Source organism: Leptinotarsa decemlineata, unplaced genomic scaffold (assembly GCF_025532065.1).
Source record: "Leptinotarsa decemlineata unplaced genomic scaffold, Ldec_3_MD MMD2_tig00000008_RagTag_RagTag, whole genome shotgun sequence".
NCBI lineage: Eukaryota > Metazoa > Arthropoda > Insecta > Coleoptera > Chrysomelidae > Leptinotarsa > Leptinotarsa decemlineata.
In genome coordinates this window covers 4949586-4971925 of record NW_027412537.1, presented here as the reverse complement: position 1 = coordinate 4971925, position 22340 = coordinate 4949586, and the positions used below count along the sequence as shown (strand labels likewise).

The following is a 22340-nucleotide window of genomic DNA, read 5'->3' as shown; positions in this document are numbered from 1 at the left end:
ATGTCAAGATGAATTTATTCATTTTCAACAAGACGGTGCACCACCCCATTATGCCCAGCAGGTTCGAAATTTTTTGAATAATAATTTTGAAGGACAATGGATTGGCAGAATAGGTCCAATTGAATGGCCAGCACGATCACCAGATTTTACACCACTGGACTACTTTTTGTGGGGATATTTAAAGTCTAAAGTTTATGCTACACAGCCAGCCAATTTGGATGAACTACGTCGTAGAATTATTGATGAATGCCGAGCTTTAACTCCTGAGATGTCGAATAATGTAAGAGCAAAATTCGAACAAAATCTTTATTGTTGCATGGAGCAAAATGGCGCATATTTTGAACATTTACTCTAAATTTCATATGTGAGTTACCCTTATTAGGTGTTACTTTCTTTGTGTGTGCTTTAAAAACAATTATTGGGATTTATTAACCCTAAAACAGTTTTTTAAACTTTTCTGTGTCATCAGCATTCAAGGAAATCAGTAGGTTGTATTCGTTGTGTAGGTAAGTTTTTAGTATGATTCACTTTTTATCAGAAGCATTAAAATATCCACGTCAAAACGCAACCTTCATAAGGAGGTGCCACTCAATTTACCTAAAATGTAAGGGTGGTAACCAATCTCATCCCCCGAAAAAATCTCCTCGTAATAAACAAATAATTCTTACTTTTTTACGAAATCAAATGGACACGTATTAGCAGGTTGTCATAAAAAGCAAAAATTTATTTTTATTATGAAAGTTCTGAACGTAAATTGTACCTTAAAAACAATTTGATTTATTTTAAAAAGAGTTGAACTCAATAAAAATACCTTTAAATCTTCAAATTATCTCGAAAACTAATCGTTACAAAAATTTTCTTTTAACAGAGATGTAAAGATATTTGAAAGACCTTCAAAACAAGGTGCCACTCGGCTTACTTTCCCTATCTAAATAAGGGTCGTCGAACGCACCCCTCCGAGGGGGTGCGTACTACAAAAAATCTGATTAGTCTGAAAGGTGTCCCCCTTTAATCAAAAATCGACGTGTCCGAGCTTTTTTTAAAAATCTTACTTTTTATATTAAAAAATGGCTCTGTTAAGTTTTCGTTGTTACGCACTGTATATCAAAACTAACCATTAACCTCTGGATATACTAATCTAGTTTAAGATCCTGATTGAGATAATACTATTGTAATCAACACAGCCCCTGAAGAGGCATAAGCCTATAGCAGGGCCCCTATGTAATCACATTAACTCATTACCAAAAATGTCAATAAAAGTTTTGAACTCTGAGTTCCCCAGTCTGTGGTCGCTGAGAATTCGAGATACTAGCCTTAATTGAAATTAAGTACATCAGTACTCTCAATTCATGAAAAGTTGATACCTTGATGATAGTTTGGACAAACTCGAAATATTCAAATAACACCAAGAAATCGACTCCATATCATACAGGACGTGCTAAAATTACTATTATTTCCATTGTGCATAAAAGTAGTCAAAAGTTCATTTTTTCAAATGAAACCCCATGTATATTACTCGGTAAATTGAAAGATGGTGGAAAATGCTTCAAGATGATATATCATGTCCCTATACCTAAATCGTCAAGTTTTCTCAATAAAGTCGCTTCTTCTAGAAACATTATTTTTTTTAGAATTTGGAATTAGGTAGCAATGGAATTATCAAGCTTATAGCAGTTCGGTTACTTTTATAAGTAATTTACAAAGAGTTATCGACGGTGTTTCGAATCATCTTCCAAAATGAATGCAAATATCGATTATTCAAACGAAGTTCTTATGAAATTATTTATTATACACATGAACAAAGTGATCAAATCATCGTCAGAAGGTGTAAAAAATTCAACCAAATGTATCCTGAATTAACACCAATGAACGAGAGGAAGTTTGTAAGGTTACAAAATAATTTCCTTAACTATGGCTCAAAGTTTCCAGGGAACAACTGTACCAAAAATCAGTCATTTCTAGGTGAAAAGTAAGATTTTGTGGGCTAAAACATGTGAAAGTACAGACATAAAACAGAATAGGATGATTCAAAATAACAAAATTGTAAACAAAATATCACATTTTCACAATAAATGCTGAAAAAGTTGTCCATTACATTCTAAACACTTTAAAATGTTTTTTGTACGCGACTTGTGGTTGCTTTTTTAATTTCCTGGGGATCTAGATCTTCAATACTCCGCACTATTCGCCGTCGCAATTCTTTTTTGGTAGGCACTGGAGTACTGTATACTCTTTCTTTTAAAACACCCCATAAAAAAAAGTCAAGTGGAGTGAGATCGGGTGATCTCGGTGGCCAATCCCACGGCCCTAAAAGCCTAAACCAACGATCGTCGAAGAGTTCGTCAAGTTTCCTGGAAACTTCCTGGGTGGAATGAGCTGGCGCTCCGTCCAGTTGAAACCACGAACTCCGATATTACTCTAAAGGCAAATTTTCAAGAAAATCGGTTACAGTCGTCCTTAATATTTGGAGATATCTCTCTGCATTCAGTGTGTCTTCATAAATAGAATAGCTAATTTTATTGTTCTTCAGAATACAGAAAACATTCAGGTCAAATTTTTCTTGAAAACCCATTTCTTTTGTAACATGAGGATTATGATCAGCCCAAAAATGTTTATTCCTTCTATTGAAAATACCATCCCTTGTAAATTTTGATTCGTCGCTCCAAATTATTTTCGACAAAAATTCCCGATCTTCCTGTGTATGAATCAAAAGGGATACACAAAAATGCATTCTACGTTCGAAGTCTTCTGCTTTTAGAGCTTGAACTTTGGTAAATTTATACGGATGCATTCCGTGATTTTTCAAAATTCGTTGTACTGAAGCATGTGATACACCTAAATCTTTTTCTGCACTGCGAATGGAAGCTTCTGGATATGCATAAAAATATGCCAAAACGTTAACAGTATTGTCCTCATTTGAAGTAACAGGTTTTGGTAATGTTGAAGGCGCTTTTAACATGGAGCCATAGTTAAGGAAATTATTTTGTAATCTTACAAACTTCCTCTCGTTCATTGGTGTTAATTCAGGATACATTTGGTTGAATTTTCTACAAGTTCTGGCAATGATTTGAAACACCGTCAATAACCATTTATCAATTACTTATAAAAGTCACCAAACTGTCATAAGCTTGATATTTCCACGGCTACCTAGAAATCAAATTCTTTAAAAATTATTTTTTGTACAACTGTTATTGAAAATCTCTTTGATAGAAACACTTCAATCAGAACACCTACCAAAAAATCATTTAGAAAAGTTCACACATGCAGTTCGTGACGATGACGAAGTAGTATTCAGTCCAACTGTAGAAAGTCCTTCATGACTAACCAATAATCCTCCTTAAAATAACGTGAGTTGGCGTATGTAGTTGTAACATAAGCCTTGTAATCCAAAGATCGTGTGTTCAAATCCTATGAACCCTATAATTTTTTTTATTATCAGCAGTAACGTTATACAAAAAAAATTGTATGATACATTTGTTAAAAGTGATTTTATTTTGCTCGTGAGTTTGCTCCACTTGCTGACGCTCGTTTTGCAATAATCCCCACTCACAAAATAAAATTCCACTTTCAACACTTATAGGTAAAACGTGAATAACTATTTTTCCACAGAAACGGCTTTATTAAGAAAACTTGACGATTTAGGTATAGGGAAATGTATATCATCTTGAAGTATTTTTCACCATCTTTCAATTTATCGAGTAATATATAGGGGGTTTCATTTGAAAAAATGAACTTTCGACTACTTTTATGCACAATGGAAATAATAGTGTGTTATTTGAATATTTCGAGTTTGTCCAAACTATCATCAAAATATCAACTTTTCATGAATTGAGAGTACTGATGTACTTAATTTCAATTAAGGCTATGTTTTGGACCATATTTAGCACAATTTATTTTTTATCTCGAAAACAGATAGAGATAGGTATAGGCCATTATCAACGAAAAAGTATCAAAATACTAGAGCGATTCCAAAAATGTATTAATATACGGGGTGTTCCATTTAAAAAATATAATTGCCAGGACTTTTTAATAGAAGTGGCAACGCCGCAATGCTGAAAATATTGTAGATCGATAGCACAGGTAAGGAAATGTGATAGGTGAAATTTTCAGAAGAATCATGCTTTGCGTTTTCCATAAACGTCTAACCTACCATCGACCGTGAGTCACGCTGTATAGATCTGCGAGAAGGAATTTTGTGAAAAACTTTCATATTTCCATGCCGATGAAGGGTATTTTTTAAATTTGTTCTTTTTTATTTCCCTTGTATATTTTTTTTTGTACCAGAAAGATTTATGAATTCTTTCAAATTGTGAATTGTATAGTGGAAGTAAGAAATAATTAGACTCATATTCTTTGTGTAGAGTAGTAGAGAAATTTCAAATGAGGACGATTCAGATCCTAACAAGAAATGTTCTATTACAGACACCGTGGAACAAAAAAAGTACTTTTATTTCGGTTTTACAGAATGTGACTAAAAAAATATCAAATGATAACTCACTTGTCAAGGCTCAACAAATCACATGTACCTTATAAAGAATGATCTCTAGTTACGGGTGAATTAATTTTAAGAGAAAAATCATATACTACAGGTCCTGAAATGTATTGTTTCCAAGATACAGGGTGTTGGAACTTTGATAAAAAAATCTATTTTTCAATCTTGTAAATATCTGTTTCAACAACAATAAATGTAATTCGATGAATGACAAATATCCTAAACTAGTAGTTTTTGATAGATAGCTCACTAATTGTTTTCATATGCTTTTCGTTGTTATTCTTTTCCGGAAACAAAATGAGATACGAAAATAAATCAACGGATAAAAACGTTTTATTTTAAGGTGTTATATCCAAAGCAAAATTAAATGTTACAACAATGTTGCCTACACTTTGTTCCGAGTTGCCACTTGTATCAATTATTTTTATCTGATTGATGGCAAATTAACATCTCATCACTGAAACTAAAATTGACAAATTTTACAAAAATTGGATAGGGATATTTACGATATTCATATGAAAAAGCCTGTATCCTATGTATCTAGGAAAAAATGCATTTTCAGGCATATATTATTATGAACTTTCATGAAATTAGCTCATTAAAAAGCCCCTACATCTGGAAAGCTCTGGTCGGAATTACGAGAAAATATATACACAAATAACAGAAATCTGAAGCAAAATATTTGATATATCCCACTTACGATTTTGTATAGTAATGCTTCCAGAATTACGCATACATCCGTGTTGCAGGAGATATTAACGAAGACTGATAAGCTCTCCCCGATATAGATTTATCGGCAATCGTGACAAACCAATGTAAATGTAACCTTCATATTTTTGTGATACCTTTTTAGAAAATGGGACGGTGAAATTGCCATCAAGATATTTGAGAAACCTATGAAGTTTAAATTTTCTATACTCCATGGGCTGAAAAGTCTCGAGTTTAACAAATAGATAGCGCTATTCTTATTGCTTTCACTACTTTTTCAGTTAATACTATGCCCGATTCCTCGAAGGGACCAGTTCGAGAAGAAGTCAAATCTCCAAGAACAAGATAAAAGATAAAGGGAAGCATTCAATAAACAACAATAAAAACCAAAAGAAACTTATCAAACGATTGAGAGAAAAGGACGTTTTTTATTTGAAAGTAGTAATTCTGGATAAATCGGACTACTACGAAAGGGTCAATACTCTCATTACTAACGGACCGTATGCGAAATTGTCCAGGAACCCGTTACCAAAGATGATTGCCGAAGTAAAAGACGTCCTTAAGAAATGCGACAACATACTTACCCCTCAACTGAAATGGAAGTTACAAGTTTCCAAACCAACGGTGTCGAAACTATATTGCCTCCCAAAATTCCACAAACCGGGAAAATATCAATGCGCCCCATCGTGTCAGCTATTGGAGCTCCTACCTATCAAATAGCAAAGTAGCTCACTAAGGAATTTGAAACCTTGTCTATTGCGGAACCAAGTTTTAGTAAAAAAAACTCTTTAGAGTTCATACAACATACAAAAAACGTGGTTCTGCAAGAAGGTGAGATTTTGGTTTCTTTCGATGTTAGTTCCTTATTTCCTAGCGTCCCAATTCCACAGACCTTGCAATACCTCAGGGAATTACTAGAGAAAAATAATTTCAATAATAACGAAATCGATGAATTCGTTTCTCTTACTAATTTGTGTATGAAACAAAATCGGTTCCAGGTAGAAGGTTGCTTTTATGAACAACAGGAAGGAACGGCCATGGAAAACCCCTTGTCCCCCTACCTGGCAGACCTGTTCAAGAGCAGATTCGAAATGGAAACCAAAGAAAAGTCGAAGTATTTTCCTAGGATTTGGCCTAGGTATGTGGATGATATTTTCGCGATATTCGATACCAAAAAATCGAATATTGACGACTTTGTTTCCATTTTAAATGATAGAGATGTCCATCAATAAAATTCACGTATGAGTTAGAAAATGAGGGACAACTACCATTTTTTGACGTTTTGGTAATGAGGAGCCAATATGGAGGTTAGAATACGACATATTTAGAAAAAAAAACAAGCACGTACACGTATATTCCTGATAGTTCACATCACTGTGGACAGCATAAACGTGCTGGGTTGAATTTTTTAGTGCATCGTCTATTGACTTTCCCTCTAACACATGATAGGTTCACAAAAGAAAGACGTACAATACAGAAAATAGCAATCACTAACGGTTTCTCGAGGAGTATTGTAGATGACATAATAAGGAAGAAGAAGTTTAGGTTAAGAATGAACGAAATCTCTACTTTCAGAAAGTACAAAAACAAAGATAAATACATCTCAGTTCCATACCACCAATATACGAGGAACTTTGGAAAGATTTTCAAGGAACTAGGTATGAAGGTGGTTGTTAAAACAAGTCATACACTACAGAGCCTTTTGGGGAGTCCAAAAGACAAAGTCGAGAATTCGAAATAGTCTGGAATTTACGAAATTAAATGTAAGGACTGCGATGCAAAATATAATGGACAGACAAAAAGATCTATTAAAGTAAGATTTAAGGAACACATAGCACACTTAAAATATGGAAGACCTGGAAATCAGCAGTCGCCCATCATATTTTGCAACAAAACCATTCCATAGACTTCATGTTAAAAATAACGATTTGGTGTTGGGAAAAAACTCCAGTAATATTTACACTGCTTCTTGATGGGAAAAACCGAAATAACGAACACATTTGGAGCATAAACAACCCCAGACAGTTCCGAGAAATTCGACCACCTCAAATGCGATTTAGTATTAACGTGTGGGCAGGAATTTACAAAGATAGAATTTTGGGTCCTCATTCATTTGACGGAATTCTGAATGGAGAAATCTATCACCAGTTTTTAATGTCGATTTTCGAAGAGTGTTTGGATGATCTCCTTTTGGCTAAATATAACAACACCTAATTTCAACATGATTGTGCTCCACCACACACTACCAGACGAGTATCTAATTACCTGACTAAAAGGTTTGATGATAAATGGATAGGAAATAATGGGCCGTTGAGGTGGCCTGGAAGGTCTTCAGACTTAAGTGTTATGGAACATTTTTATGAGGTAAATTGAAAAAATAGTTTATGGTCAGAGGGAATATCACACTATTGGGGACCTTCAAAAATCATTGTTAGAGAGTTTTGAATATTGAGGAGGAGGGAAATTAATTCTGCAGTGAATAATATTCGAAGAAAGGCACGTTTGTGTTATCATAAACAAGGCCAGCATTCTGAGCATTTGCTGTGATTTACTTTTGTCTTTATATTTTAGTTGATTATTGTTATTTGTTCGAAGTTCTATTTTCATTGAAAAGGACACAATGTCTAATTTACCTCATACACACCTCATTTATCAAATATTGATTGTTGATTCTGTCTTTTTTTTCATCGGCCTTTCAAATGAACCAAACTCGGTGAGATTTTGGTCCAATAACTTGAACACAGTTGGATGCGGTCGTCGTCTTTCGAGATACAAGTTTAAATACATTTTTGGTGTCCTAACACTGTTTCTATCGTATTTGTAATAAATTTGTATCACATCTCTTTTTTCTTCATTCGTGAAAACCATTTTTCGCCAAAAATTCAAAGACTTGTACAATAACAAAAATGTCATTGAGTGTAACAAATTGAAAGTCAAATCAAGAAACATCAAAGTCAAAGCCTGAAGCCTATTATGATAAGAATTAGTTTTTATCAATATCTCCAATTTTTCGATAAGATAAAATCTGGTTCTATTCAAAACAGAAAGAATCCAATGTAGCGCCCGTAAGAAAAACTGAAGTTGATGATGGTGGCCGGAAGACGAAACGTCTACACCATTATCCAGTAGTATAAAATACTTGAATATGTAATTTGAAGACAAGACGAAACTAGTCTTTCATATATCACCTGATATAACACTACTGTTTTGAGATGAAACGTAAATATTTCCTATTTCAGTACACTGGCATTCATGTAGAAATTAATTATGCGTAAGAGATTTTGTCTTACCAAATATGAATATAAAATTCTAATATGTGACTTAAAAAAAGTACATGGCTGCTGAGAAAGTTGTGTGAAAAACATTGTTTTTATGTTTAAATATTGACATCCTTATCACGCAAACGGAACGTGGAGGTCCTACTGAGAAAATAATGATGACTTTCATACGAACAACTCTTTACTGCCCCGGAATTGTAATGCCTATAGACTAGATTTTCGTGTTAGACTTTTTAGAAAAAGGAGAACCTTAAACTTTTGTTACTTCCGATATCTGCCGGTTTGTGTACATTGGTTGGATATATAGGAATTGTTATTTCTTCATTAAAGCTCGGCGTGATGGAAAGAACGGGAAAATCTTATAGCTTCAAATCTATAGTGACTACTCTACATTATTTTCGGTGCACATTTGAATTGGAATGGTCACCATTATTGATGAAAAACATAATTAGCACGATTTGGTTACTCACGTTTTATGGAAAAGGTGAACCCAACATCAACAACTACATGCCTACACCTAACCGTCTATTGTTCTAGACTGAACTGAAATGCTATACTGATAAGGTATTCAAATTTGTGAATTTATGTGGAAAAATGTTATCAACTTAACATTACGGTTCAATGAAGCCTTTTACAATTTTATCGATGAAGAGGAGTTTTTACACGACTCACTGCAAAACAAAAATGATTACAATTGCACTGCAAATACTACGGTACAAAATAGTCATGGACCAAGCATGTAAACATTCTTATCTTATTGTCTGATTTAAACCCAGCTCATTACTAATAATTATAGCTATGTAAAAGGTGTACGAAATATCCACGTCAAGTATGAAATGATATAAGATAATAACTTATGAATAATTTGGCTAAATATTTAAGATAAATGATGATATATTGCCAAAAAAATAATATAAGACTATAAAATGATTTCAAACTGAGTTACTTCACGGCGTTTCGATTGTTAAACACAATCTTTTTAGGTGATAACTGGACTGTTCCTGACAGTCGAAACTATCTATAGGTAACTCTCCCCACTCTCCTCTAGCTTTCCAGATCATTGCAACGTGCACTTTTTTCCAGTCCGGTTACGGACTGCTTGTCTGGAAGCGCCGTTGGTTAACGATTACGCAGCTTCTTTGAACTTCCTCTTGAACACGTTTTTTTCCCTGTTATGTTCATGAGTCAAAAATTGCTCCGCTATTCCAGATTCACTGATTTCTCCACGCTAGGTCTTTTTCTGGTGGTGGTTAATGAGGATCCGGTATATGCAACTCTTAAAATCGCAGGAAAACAATTCATGGCTTCTGCATCACGAGTATGCACTTGCTCACACTTTATTGCTTGTTTGTGAAGTTTTGCTCAAAAACAATACTGTAAAGATGCCACAGCCTTCATATTCGCCAGATATGACCCTGGGTGACTTTTTCCTATTTCCAAAAATGAACCTGAAATGGCCGTATAGATGACATTAAAATCCAATCACTGAAAAAGCTATCCCAAAAATCGAGTTTCAGTAGTGTTTCGAAATTGGAAGGAGCGCTGTTACAAGGGGGATTATTTTGAGGGCGACAGACAACATGAATGTAGACGAATAAATAAACTTTTTTGAATGAAAATTCCTGTTTTTTCTGTACATACAACATAGAAGGAGTTTTTATTATTCGTAAATTATTATTCTTAGGGAAACACCGATAGACCGACAAGTTTCCTCATTTCTGGTTAACCTAACAAAAGAAAGGTGTAGATCTAAAAATACTATATTCAAAGTAATTTTTATCACACTTTTCAACCCCTTAACCACCCTACGTACACCTCTTGTTCGAGGCGATGGACGAGCAGGACCATTAAGGTGCGTAATGGCCAGTCGAGGGTTAAGACAGGACGCGCAGAAATGCATCGATTAGACATAACGTAGTCGCGAGACACAATCCACAGACTCGAAATATAATCGTTGGGGGGTGAGAGGGTCTCACCACCCTCACGCTTACGGACCTTTTGCATCCGCTGATAAGATCGAAGGTTCCGCAAACGCTGGACGCGAAATAGTCACTAAAATTGACGTGGGGACATACAAAAGCATCGCCCGTTTTCAGATATAAAATGCTAGATAGATAGATACATAACTAGACAGTCATTTATTTCCATCGGGCATAAATACCCAATTACAGGAAATTCTAAATTCTAGTAAGTAAACATGCAATTTGGAAAAATAATAAATAAGAACTTAACCTGAATTACAAATATACGAAATAATGATAAAAAAATACAGGAGAAAATGATCCTAGATCCTATTTATGTGATCATTATACTCTTGAAATAATATTGAAAATAGAAATTACATTAGTTTTCTAGGTAAATTAACATTTTCTATGTATTCAGGAACGAAACTTTTTCCCAGCTCTGGCATATTTTGACACATCACTACGGTAGGTGATCTCGGTAGGACATTTGTTCTGTAGTTATCACAATCAAAAGTTATGTGGTATCTCTAATTAATCTGGGGAAGAGAAAAATTAATATGAGGACAATAAATCTTCACAAATAATTTTTTCCTTAATTAAGTTACAGAGGGATATGATGTTTCTACGTGAGTTCAGGGACATAAAGCTGAAATTGTTGAGTAGAAGGGAGTGGTCTGCATCCCTTTCTGGAAATACTACAGTTGTTTTGAATGATAGAGATTTTAAAAATCTCCTCTAGGGACGTTCTAAAAATCGCAAGAAAACAATTCATGGCTTCTGCATCACGAGTATGCACCTGCTCACACGTTATTGCTTGTTTGTGAATTTTTGGTCAAAAACAGTACTGTAAAGATGCCACAGCCTTCATATTCGCCAGATATGACTCCGGGTGACTTTTCTATTTTGGCCACATGAGTATGATAGTGAAAAGAGATGAAATCTCTACTTTGTCTCACCCAAAAGCCATCCATCCTATTTGCGGTTCATTTTATTTCTTGATCGAAAACAACTCCCAGATCTTCGACTTTTGCGACTTTCTTTCGCTTTCCTAATGTTTTCTTACAAATTTTGTGGTTAAATTCGATGATGTCGTGCTTTCTGCTGAAAAATATCACGGAACGATTCAAAATACATATTTGAGTTAAGGTGATTTCTGGAACAGCACGCATTGACCTTATTAACAGTTTGAGGTACTTTCAATTATTTTATAGATTTCAAGATCATCGGCAAAGATCAACTTTGATGAATTGATGATATTTGAAAGAACATAAACGAACAATCGAAAGAACATAAATGAACAATACGAACAAGAGAGGCCTGAGGTTTGAACTTGGGGAATGCCCGAGGTGGCTATATTTCGAAAGGTAGAAAGGTAACCCTCAATTTCGACGTATTGGCACATATAAAATCATAATGATTTTAAAAGCTGTGATGTATGCATGGATTATTTTAGAGAAAAACATGTGTCACGTTTTAGTAATATTTTATAGTGGTAATTAGGGAAATGATTTTCACTTTTTTTGTCTCGCCAAAAATATTAGGATCAACATTATTTTCTTCATAACTCGACTAATTATAATTGTAGGGACTGTTTGAAAAAACAAATAAGAATGGTTTTTCAAGCTCTTTGAGAAATATTTCATGAGTTTCTTCTCACGATAAAAGCTTTGTTTTCTGCCACTTCACGTTGAAACTTTCAATTTTGGCATTTGACAAAAAATAACCACCAATCAACAAGATATCGCTTCGTTTGTATTGGGTCCTTAGACATCATGAATCCACCACTTTTTTACCAGATACATTTTTATTTGGTATGATTTGTTTCGATAAAATACCTACATTTTGAATTATTCGTGAAAAATCGCATAAAAAAGTTGAAAATTGACACTTTCACTCACAAATTATTCGAAAACAAAAGTTGTTTGGAAATTCAATCTATCTATTTCTGAATTAATTTCCAGTGAACATTTTTCATTCCCAAAAAGAGGTGGCATCCATCCCAAGAGAAAAAAGAAACTTCTGGTACAGTAGAGAGTAAGTAGAACCTAGATGCAAATATTTGTGCAAATCGGTGCTACTTGGCAGTATCGCTGATTTTAAATTCAACGATTGGGACCAGACTTATGTCGTCAATAGTATACACTAGTATACAACTTGCTAATATTTTGGATACTTGCAAAAATAGAAATGCTTTTCTATATTTTTTCTTCCTCTGAGATAAATATGTTAGCTTCAATACAGTTGATGTCAACCAGTCATAACTTTCTCGGAAGAAACTTGAGAATTCGCAATACTTCTTGTGGCATCGATAACATATCGATATGAATTTTTGAGAATATGCCAATCTTTGCTCTAGAGTTACTGGTCCAACTTATTGATGACACCTTTGCCAAGAGAACCTACGCACAATTCTTTAAAGCAAATTTTGTGATCCCCATTCACAAGGGGGGTGACACCTCAGATCCCTCAAACTTTCGACCCATCTCGCATATTCCCACCATTGGTAAAATCATAAAAAAATTGGTAAAAATTAGGTTGACGAATTTCATATCTGCCAACGAAATCTTGAATCGTCAACAATTTGGCTTTCATTTCAAAAAGAGTACAGGGAATGCAATTTTCCATCTGCTGAAAAGACTTTACTCTGACAGTTTTCGATTGTGTGAACCTCGAAATTCTGCTACGCAAACTCCAACGCTATGGTTTCAGAAATCAAAGCTTCAACTGAATGAAATCATATCTGAGTCAACGAACTCAAGTTATGAGAACTGACACGATGTCAGATATTGTCTCTGTCACACACGGACTACCCCAAGACTCGGTACTGGGGCCAGTATTGTTTTTGTTGTATTTGCATGATCTAGCTTATACTGATCTGAGGGAACGTTCACAATTTTTGCAGATGATACAACCATCCTGTGGCATGACACTAATGAAAACGATCTTCAAAACAAAATAGCACAAGCTATTGTTAAAGTGAGAGAGTGGTGCAACTCCAATCTGCTATCCTTCAATATAAAAAAAACCAATCTTATATCATTTAATTGCAACTTGTCAGGCATTCCGATGATATTATATCAAACAAAAAACTGAATAAATTTCTTGGAATAAATCTGGACAGCAACCTCAATTTCAATAACCATATTAATTAACTTAGGAAAAAAATAGCTTTGGGATGTTATGCTTTACGAACGGTGTCGAATGAATTGGGTATTGTAACCGCCAAAATCGTGTACCACGCTGTGGTTGAATCGCATCTAAGATATGGCATATCATTCTGGGGCACCTGCAACCAACACCACTTCAATACAATCTTCATTCTCCAAAAGCACGCCATCAGATATCTGTGCAAAGTTGGGCATGGAGAGTCTAGTAAACCCTTGTTCAAGGAGCAAACATTACTAACACTTTCTTCTTTATTCATACTCGAAACTGTGTGCCTAGTACATAAAAACAAATCATCTTACGATGTTGTTATTGGTTTCACTCGCCAAAAAGACAAATTAAGACTGCCTATTTCATCATCTTTGATTAAAAACTCATTGATCTATAATGCAGCTATATATAACCATCTACCGACAAGTTTTAAAGATATAATAATAAAGACGAATTATTATTATTATTATTATATCCAATCACCTTATTCGTTCAGGAAGTCTGTAAAGCAAGTTCTCATGGATCAGGTGTTCTATAGTTTTCAAGAGTACTTTGATAAAGATATAGATGGAATTCTGATATAAATTTATTCCCTGTTCAATCATTGCTCTTGTTGATTTTCAATAGCTCCTGCAATGTTGAAAACAGTGTCTGATTATCTTATTTCTTCATATATTTTATCTATTTACTTCCCCATTTACCTGTTAAATGTCTGACTATTCGTTCATCTAGGATGCATATAAATATGTATGTGCTTTTATATATGCATATTCATTTATTTACTTATAATTGCTTAGTCTATGAGATGTTCATCTATCGAAAATAAAGTATACTTTATTATTATTATATTATTATTAAGTTAATTTTAAGATACTTGTTTTAGCTGTGCACTAAAAATCGTAAGCATATTTCAATATCACACATACATTAAACCAATGTATGTGTATTATGTATAGTTATTATAGTGAAACTCATTTATACATGATTAGCTTTGTCAACAAGTTTATACTTTGGACAATAAAGCATATTTGATTTGATTTGATTTGATTTGATTTGATTTGACCTACGCGTTCCCTAGACCATATCGAAATTAACAGAGCTCTTCCCACATTCGACAAGTTGTACTTCAATAATTATGATACAAAGTTTGAAATCTGAGTAGATAAGAATATCAGAGTTTATACCTTGACACCAAGTTGTGAGTAGCGAAAAAGATACAGGCATCTCAAATCAATGAACTTTCACTTATTATTTCGTCAATAGGGTCATCGCGAATCAAAATTGAGTGTGACTTATGATAGACATTGTTTTCACATTCTTGATTGTTTATGAACTGCTAATGGCATTCAGTCTGCAGTATGTATAATTAGACCGGTAATTGGTGGTCAGGGCCGTCAGGGTGGTCAGAAAAAGTACCTTTCTTAGTATAAAAAGGTACTTTTGTACATATCGGAAATTGGTTGAAATTATTTATAATACTCGATTTGTTTGCTTGTTAATTAATTACTTGAATACAAATAACTATATCAGTCTGAACAAAAAGTTGAATTTGTAATGCCACAGGGAACGATACTGGGACCTTTTCTGTTCTACATTCATGGCAATGAATCATTAAACTTACTATCTAATGGAAGACACAGCTTATGGAATTCTCTGAAAAGTAATGTGAAAAAAGATGTTGGGATGATTTCTGTAGTAGAATACTCACCGTTGATGAATCAAAAACTGACTATATACCTTTTACAGCTATATACTGAAAAATACTGAAAGATAACTACATTAACCACAACTAACATTGAAGTTTCTCACTCTAATGGGCCACCGTGTATATAGTCAGCTACCTGAGATGCATTACGCAATCAATTATTCTAACGAATTAAGTTTTAAGCTCAATACCTGAATTCAAAATGTGTCAGAAGTTTTTGTACGTGCAATATGAAAGGAATGACCACAAAATTATGTAAGTTGAGAAAAAAACATCGAATATACAACAAATTGACGATGTTAGGTTTGTTGGGTTATGACAATTCAGGTAATAACATGTGTGATTGTGTGCATGTGGAATATTGATATGAAAGTCAGCAATATGCATCACAGTGGTATTCACAATACCACGAGCGACAAGATCGGATTCTCATACAACAATGTTGTAATGCAATCAGACTACGTTGTATTGTTAATTGATACACTGCAGATGAAGAAGAAATCGCATGAGAGGAGCTTAAATTACCATGTTTGTATTTTGTAGTCTATGAAATATATTTTTTACTGTTTTTACTATGATTTGCAGTTTATCTAACAAAAAATATACTGCCAAGCATGAACATAATTTGATGTAATGCATTACGTTCGCCAGCTGTGCTAGTTCAAAATAAATGCACGAAATGTCTTTCTTCACCTCTTTTGCCTAGCCTACATTAGGGCGGCTTTCCTTTGCAGAATTCTGAATTCTGGCAGATCATTTCGTATTTCTTCAAAACTAGATTATTGGTAAATAAAATTGACTTACTTGGGATATTAAAAAAAATGAGACCTTATTTTGCCAGCACAAAATGAAGTATTTTGTTACCAAAAGGGATATGTTTGTTGCTGTTTTTGGCTTGAGTTACATGCCTTTGAACTATTGCCCTTTTTAAAAAAGAGATGTATAAGAAATTAGGCTACTAAGTTCTGAAAACCGTGAAATATTTACGAACGAACTGCAAATGAAACAATAACGACTCAAAAACTACAAAAAAAGTATTCTCAAACCGATCATCAGTTCCAGAAATTCAGCTTCTCAAAACTTGTCCAGGTTTTTGCTTCCAATTACACAACCACTACTAGGAGAAACTTCGTCTTTTGTGAAGAATTCAAGACATTTTGTCGAATTACTGAGGTAATCGAAATCACGGAGCAATTAATCAGTTTCTACAGCAACGTTCCTGTCGAAGAATCACTTCAAATCATGTAGAGGAAGATATCCGAAGATATCCTGTGAGATAGAAAGAACTCACCTATAGAAGTAATTATGGACTTACTAGGATGCTATGTACATAACTGCTATTTCCAACTGAAGGACGAAGTGGTCTGAAACTGTAATGCAAGAAGAAGCCCACAAAAACCCCGAGTCTGGTTGAAATACGTTGACGACACCTTCATAGTACGAAACCATGGGAATACAAAACTAGACATCTTTTTGAAGCACGTCAATAACATAAAACCTTCCATCACCTAGAGAAGAAAATTCACAACGAATTGCCATTCTTAGACGTATTGATGAGGAGGACCAACACTAAATGGAAAACACCTGTATACCGAAAACCCAGTCACATGGGACAGTAACTGAATTACGAATTCTACCATCATCAATCTACCAAACAAGAAATCATCAATGTTAATGTATCGTGCTTTCGGGAACTTCAAAGTGACGGTGAAACAGATTGCGGATAGAAGACAGCAAGACACAAGAAAGAAAAGCCGTCACAACCAGTGTTTGCCCTTCCCTACGTCAGATACGATAACTTAATCCGCAGTCTTATGAAAACCAGGCCACCAAACGCGGATTGTGATTCCAATGATTTCATTTACCGGATATCCTGTGAGTGCGGGAAATCCTATATCGGTAAAACTGAGAATCCACTGAAAGTCCAAATTTACGAAAACAAGAAAAACACACAACGAGGAGAAACCAGCAAATCGGGAATACCACAGCATGTTTGGACCCATCAACATAACATAAATGATCCCAAGCTAACCGGTGAAGCGACGAAAGGGGAAAAGAGATAGGTGAAAGCGTTCGAATGATCTATAAATGGTCATCTCTCGGAGGAATAGTCCAGTATCATCAACAGCTCAATCGCCCTCAGATACTTACCTCGAATTTGGAAGCATGCCGTAGTTGTCATGATTCCGAAACAGGGTCAGAACCCGCTGTTTCCCCAGAATCATTGTCCGATTAGTCTGTTTTGTTCGACGGTTAAGTTGGCTGAACGTGTTGTGCTGCAAAGGCTAATAGAAGAAGTTGAAGACCGAAGTGTTCTGCCTGACGAACAATTCGGCTTCAGAAGGGCACACTCCACCGAGCTGCAGGCCCTGAGGCTGGTCGAAAATTCCATCTCAGAGCTGAACAACACGAAGACTGTCCATCTCGTCCTCGTGGACATTTCAAAAGCTTTCGACCGAGTCTGGCGAAGGCCTGCTAGATAAAATGCTCGATTTCGATCTGCCTCGGGGTCTGGTCCGAGGCAGAAAGGTAGAATATTTCAAGTTCGAGTTGGAGGCACCCTATCTCCTGTCAGGGAAATCCAAGCTGAAGTGCCTCAGGGAGCTGTGCTGTCTCCACTACTGTATAGCCTTTACGTGTGCGACCTTTCGAGGTTCCATGGGTCGGGCGTTGGCGGTCGTCTACATGCGACGTGCATTGGACGATCTCGGACGCTGTGACTGGAAGATTCGCGTGAACCCGGATAAAACTCAGGCGATAGATTTGGGAAGACGTAACGTTTCTCCAGACACAAGGGTCACGATCTCAGGCAGGGAGATCAAATGACAACTACTAGTCAAATATCTAGATCTTTGGATAGATAGCCGACTTACCTGGGCAAATCACATTGATTGCATCAAGAGCAAGGTTCTGTCGGGGATAGTTAAACTCTATCCTCTGGTCAACAGACATTTAAAGATCAATCTTAGAAATAAGATTTAACTATATAACACGATGTCCAAGCCTGTCATTATGTATGCTTCAGGTGCTTGAGGACAAACCGCCCCGTCAAATCTTTCCATTCTAGAAAGATTACAAAGCAAACTTCTCAGGATGCTGGTGAATGCTCTATGGTTCGTGCGGAACGAAGCCATCCGCAGAGATTTGAAGCTGTTAACTATACAGCAGACTATTCAGTCAAGGAATCAGGAAGTTTTCGAGTCAGCGGAAACTTGTGATAACCCATTTGTCAGGGAAGCTGTATATTGCATTATAGACGACCCCACCCGATACAGAAGGCCCCGTCGCTCAGTTGAGTGAAGGTCCCACGACGTCTGTTGAAATAAACAGTTTGTTCATTGAATACACCAGTCAGGAAGGGGTACACAAGACCAGAGCGGCATAAAGGTCATTGACCTTTATGTCGCCACCTTACACCTCCAGTTATGAACCATTCGTTCTCCTGACGAACCTCAGTTGAAACGGTAAGGGAACAATTTCCAACCTGATTTGAATGAAGATGATTTGCTTAATAGTCGAGTCATCACCCGAAGATGATTGTGAATAACAATCGAAACGTCGTGAAGTAACATGGTTTGAATTTTTTTAAATTTTTATTTCGTTTTTAATTGTTCAGTTTTTAAGTTTTTGCTTATTTTCATTTCTTTGTGATTTCATTTCACGGTTCATTGCTCAATATAATTGTTATTTTCAGCTATTAATTTTAATTTTCAATTTCATTTGTTCTTTCAGAGATTTCAAATCATATTAGACAATGGAAGTCTGAACTAATACAATTTAACATGAAACATTGTCAACCACTTTCGAACAAACGAATAACAATCCTGCTATTTACTTCTGAAAAAGTAATTGAAAATGAAAAATGAGAAACTTATTTTTCTGTTTTTTTACAAGTGCAGTAACGTTAGTAACAAATAAAAGTGGTAAAAACGTAGAAAGTTTAATTTCTCGGTTTTCATGATAATCCTCTTCCACGTACCTAGTCCATCACTTTATCATTGAAAAAGTTTTTGCATTTTCTTTGTAACAGTGTTCTGTAACAATTATGATAATATATTATACGAGTATAGTTTTTCAATAGAAATTACTTTCTTCATTACCGTTTTCAGTTTGGAACACGACTTATGGTCTCATAAGTCGTATACCACCTATACCATCGTCCATAGATATTCTAGAATATCTATGGACCAACTATATATTGGAATATGAATTTTGAGCCGAATGAGAATATTATTGCTTACTTTTAAATTTGAAAATTATCGCTTCCAATCAGATGAATCTCATGCTATTGAGATGTGTTTGGAGCGCAGTTTTCAGAGAATGAACTGTTCGTTGTACGTTCAATCATCTCCAATTAGCCAGACCGGTAACTCCTTAATAATTACCGACGGACAGAGGCGGTCAGTGTCTTCGTTGACGGGCTAAAGTAATGGATCCATCATCCCAATGGACAGGCCGGCAAAAACATCATTCCTTCCGAATTAACACAGGATTAGCTCGGCCTCTTTGTCATCATTCATAACCGCAAAATTGATTTATTATTGTGGTCAACTTATCACTGATGGAAACATTTATGGATTACTGATATCGAGAAAGGTAAAAGTGAAAAACTTGGCTCTGAAAATATAATCATTAGAAGAAAATTATGATTGAAAGACACAGGGTATTCCTAGAGCATATCTAAATTGGTTTTCGAATTCAATTAGTTGTAGCAACTGATATTTTATGACGACCTGCCACAGGATATTCATTCAATAAACAAAAATTCACACGAAATAATGCAAGAAATGTTAAAGTCCTTTGTTCTGAGTAGAATTCTCTGTCCATATCATAAGCTCAGATCAACATCTCCAATTGACTCAAAGAATTTATACGAATCAGAAATTGGATTCAGTTCATCATACCAATAAATATAATTATTCAATATAGGAAACGTTTTTTTTTAATATGAAAGATGAAAAGATTTTATAACAAATTTAATGAACTTTTCTCAACCAAAAATCAATACCTTGAAAATGAGATGCTTTGAAAAGAAGGAACCTTACAGTAAAAGGGTTCTATCATGTCATCAATTGATTGATATATCTATAGGAAAACAAAGATGTTAACGGAAAATATGAAAATATTTCAGAATGGCTTTCTGTTCTGTTTTTATTTATTCAAAATATTGTATAAACCAGAGTCACTAATGGATTTCATTGCAAAACTAGTTATACTAGTGTTACAGTTTTGTAAAATGTGAAAAGCTTCTCTAAATATATTATTAAAAAAATATCTTAACAAATCACAAATCTATGGAGGAAAAAATAAAATAAAAATGATGGAATGTTGAAATTTCAATAATTTCAATACTGAAAATTACCGGACCAAAATATTAGTTGAAAAAGAAAATGATGTGAAGCTACTGAATTAATGTGACCTCAACTGAAAATAAATTATTAACTGGGTCAATAATAAGTGAAATGTCAATTATATATGCAAACAACCATAAATGAAATAAAAAAACAACAAAATAATCCTGACAAATTATGAAAAACGCAGAAATTGACAGTGAATTTATGTATTTACTACCTGTACTGAGCTCTTTTACAGAACTTTCTATGGTTTGACTTATTTTTAGTAGCCATCTAAAGATGGAGTAGTATCTCACAGGGAGTTTTGAAAATTATATATAATTTATTACATCAACTCATTAGTCCATAAAGTTTTTTGTAATTATCCTTTGGGATGAAAATGCTTCATTTGGTAGTGAAATCCATCAATAGCTTGAGTAGCATTTCTTTCAGGAAAATTACCTTACTATCTTGACATTTAGCCCTATTTTAATTCGAAAAGTATATTTCTGAGTGAGTATTCATTTTTTTGTCATCATGAATGATATTTCTCATAAACTTTGCACTACTACTCTCGACACAGATTTCATTGCCAATTTTGAAGTGCCTTTGTGAAGTGCCAAAAATCGCACGGGAGCTGACACAAAGTTCTTCCACCATCCCACGGACTGTTTCCACTAGGATCCTCAAATCCTCGTCCTGGATTACTATAGGTAGACCACTCCGGAGCTCATCTTCGAGGTTAAAATCTCTGTTACGAAATTTTAACTTACAACGTCGAACAGTGCGTTAATTAACATTTATCATTGCCAAATGCCTGGTTGACTTTTCGGGCTGTTTCGGTGGAGCTTTGGTTCAATTTGAATTCGTACAGAAAAATTGGTCGAAAATCGTTTAACGACATCATACAGTTATGAGCTGAGAAAATGGAAAAAATTGAAAATTGGAAAAAATATGAATAGTATCAACGTATAGAGTTTCGTTAAAATAGGTCAAAAGTGAGTGGGTCTATACGACCCTCCACAGCAACCCGCAAGGGTTTATTGTGGCTCACACCTATTCACACTCGACCAAATAAACCAAGCTTCTCAACGAAGCCGATTAGTTTATGTGGTATCACCGAATGAGTTTGGCCAGTATGGCCAGGAATCCAGACAAGAGACGATTTGTTAAGTTTTCCTATCGAGGAGGGTTGTTTTTGGCAATTTGCTACCAATTTAGACGTTGCTCGGTAGGAGCCAAGAGCTTTCAACGCCGCTTGACTGTCCGAGAATATTTATATTGCGACTGAAAACACCTGCACCAGAACTTGAAGGTTATTTTGATTCATATGTGAACCAACAACTATCTGCTCTTAATATTTTCTTCTCCAGGAAGATCCAGTACTCTCTACTAGGGAACCGTACTTTATAAGGTAACTTATAGAGAGTACAAAGTTCTCTATCGATCAGTACATACCACGACACAGTAGAAACATTATTTATTGAGATAGGTATCTACAAATACACATGACATTTAGACGGACAAAACTTCTGAAACTATTTATTCATTTCAGTAAAACAATGAAGGGTATTTTTTATTTTAATTGTATACGTATCATTCATTATATTTTGAAATATTTCTTCTATTTCACGAAACTAATTATTATTGTACTAGTGGTACAACCCAAAAAAGCATTTGTTTGAAGGTGGTTGACAATGTTTC

General features: G+C 34.9%; 2 protein-coding genes across 5 annotated transcripts in view; both read right to left on the bottom strand.

Moving 5' to 3' along the window:
- LOC111505657 (beta-1,3-galactosyltransferase 1) overlaps nucleotides 1–14883 on the bottom strand; it is a 35056-nt gene extending 20173 nt beyond the window's left edge. The window contains exon 1 of one of the 3 annotated variants that reach the window (XM_074170898.1): nucleotides 14783–14883. Coding sequence is in view for 1 of the 3 variants with exons in the window: in XM_023160501.2 (XP_023016269.2) it covers nucleotides 9089–9090 (2 nt within the window). In the remaining 2 variants the exon portion in view is untranslated. Of the gene's footprint in view, nucleotides 1–5192; nucleotides 5304–9088; nucleotides 9107–14782 lie in introns of those variants that run through there. The other 2 variants (XM_023160501.2, XM_023160503.2) reach the window with 2 other exon arrangements.
- LOC111505656 (uncharacterized) overlaps nucleotides 1–22340 on the bottom strand; it is a 168992-nt gene that overhangs the window by 115301 nt on the left and 31351 nt on the right. The window contains exon 1 of one of the 2 annotated variants that reach the window (XM_074170896.1): nucleotides 8949–9082. The exons of the other annotated variant lie outside the window; for it this stretch is intronic. The gene's annotated coding sequence lies outside the window, so the exon portion shown is untranslated. Of the gene's footprint in view, nucleotides 1–8948; nucleotides 9083–22340 lie in introns of those variants that run through there. 2 annotated transcript variants of the gene reach the window in all.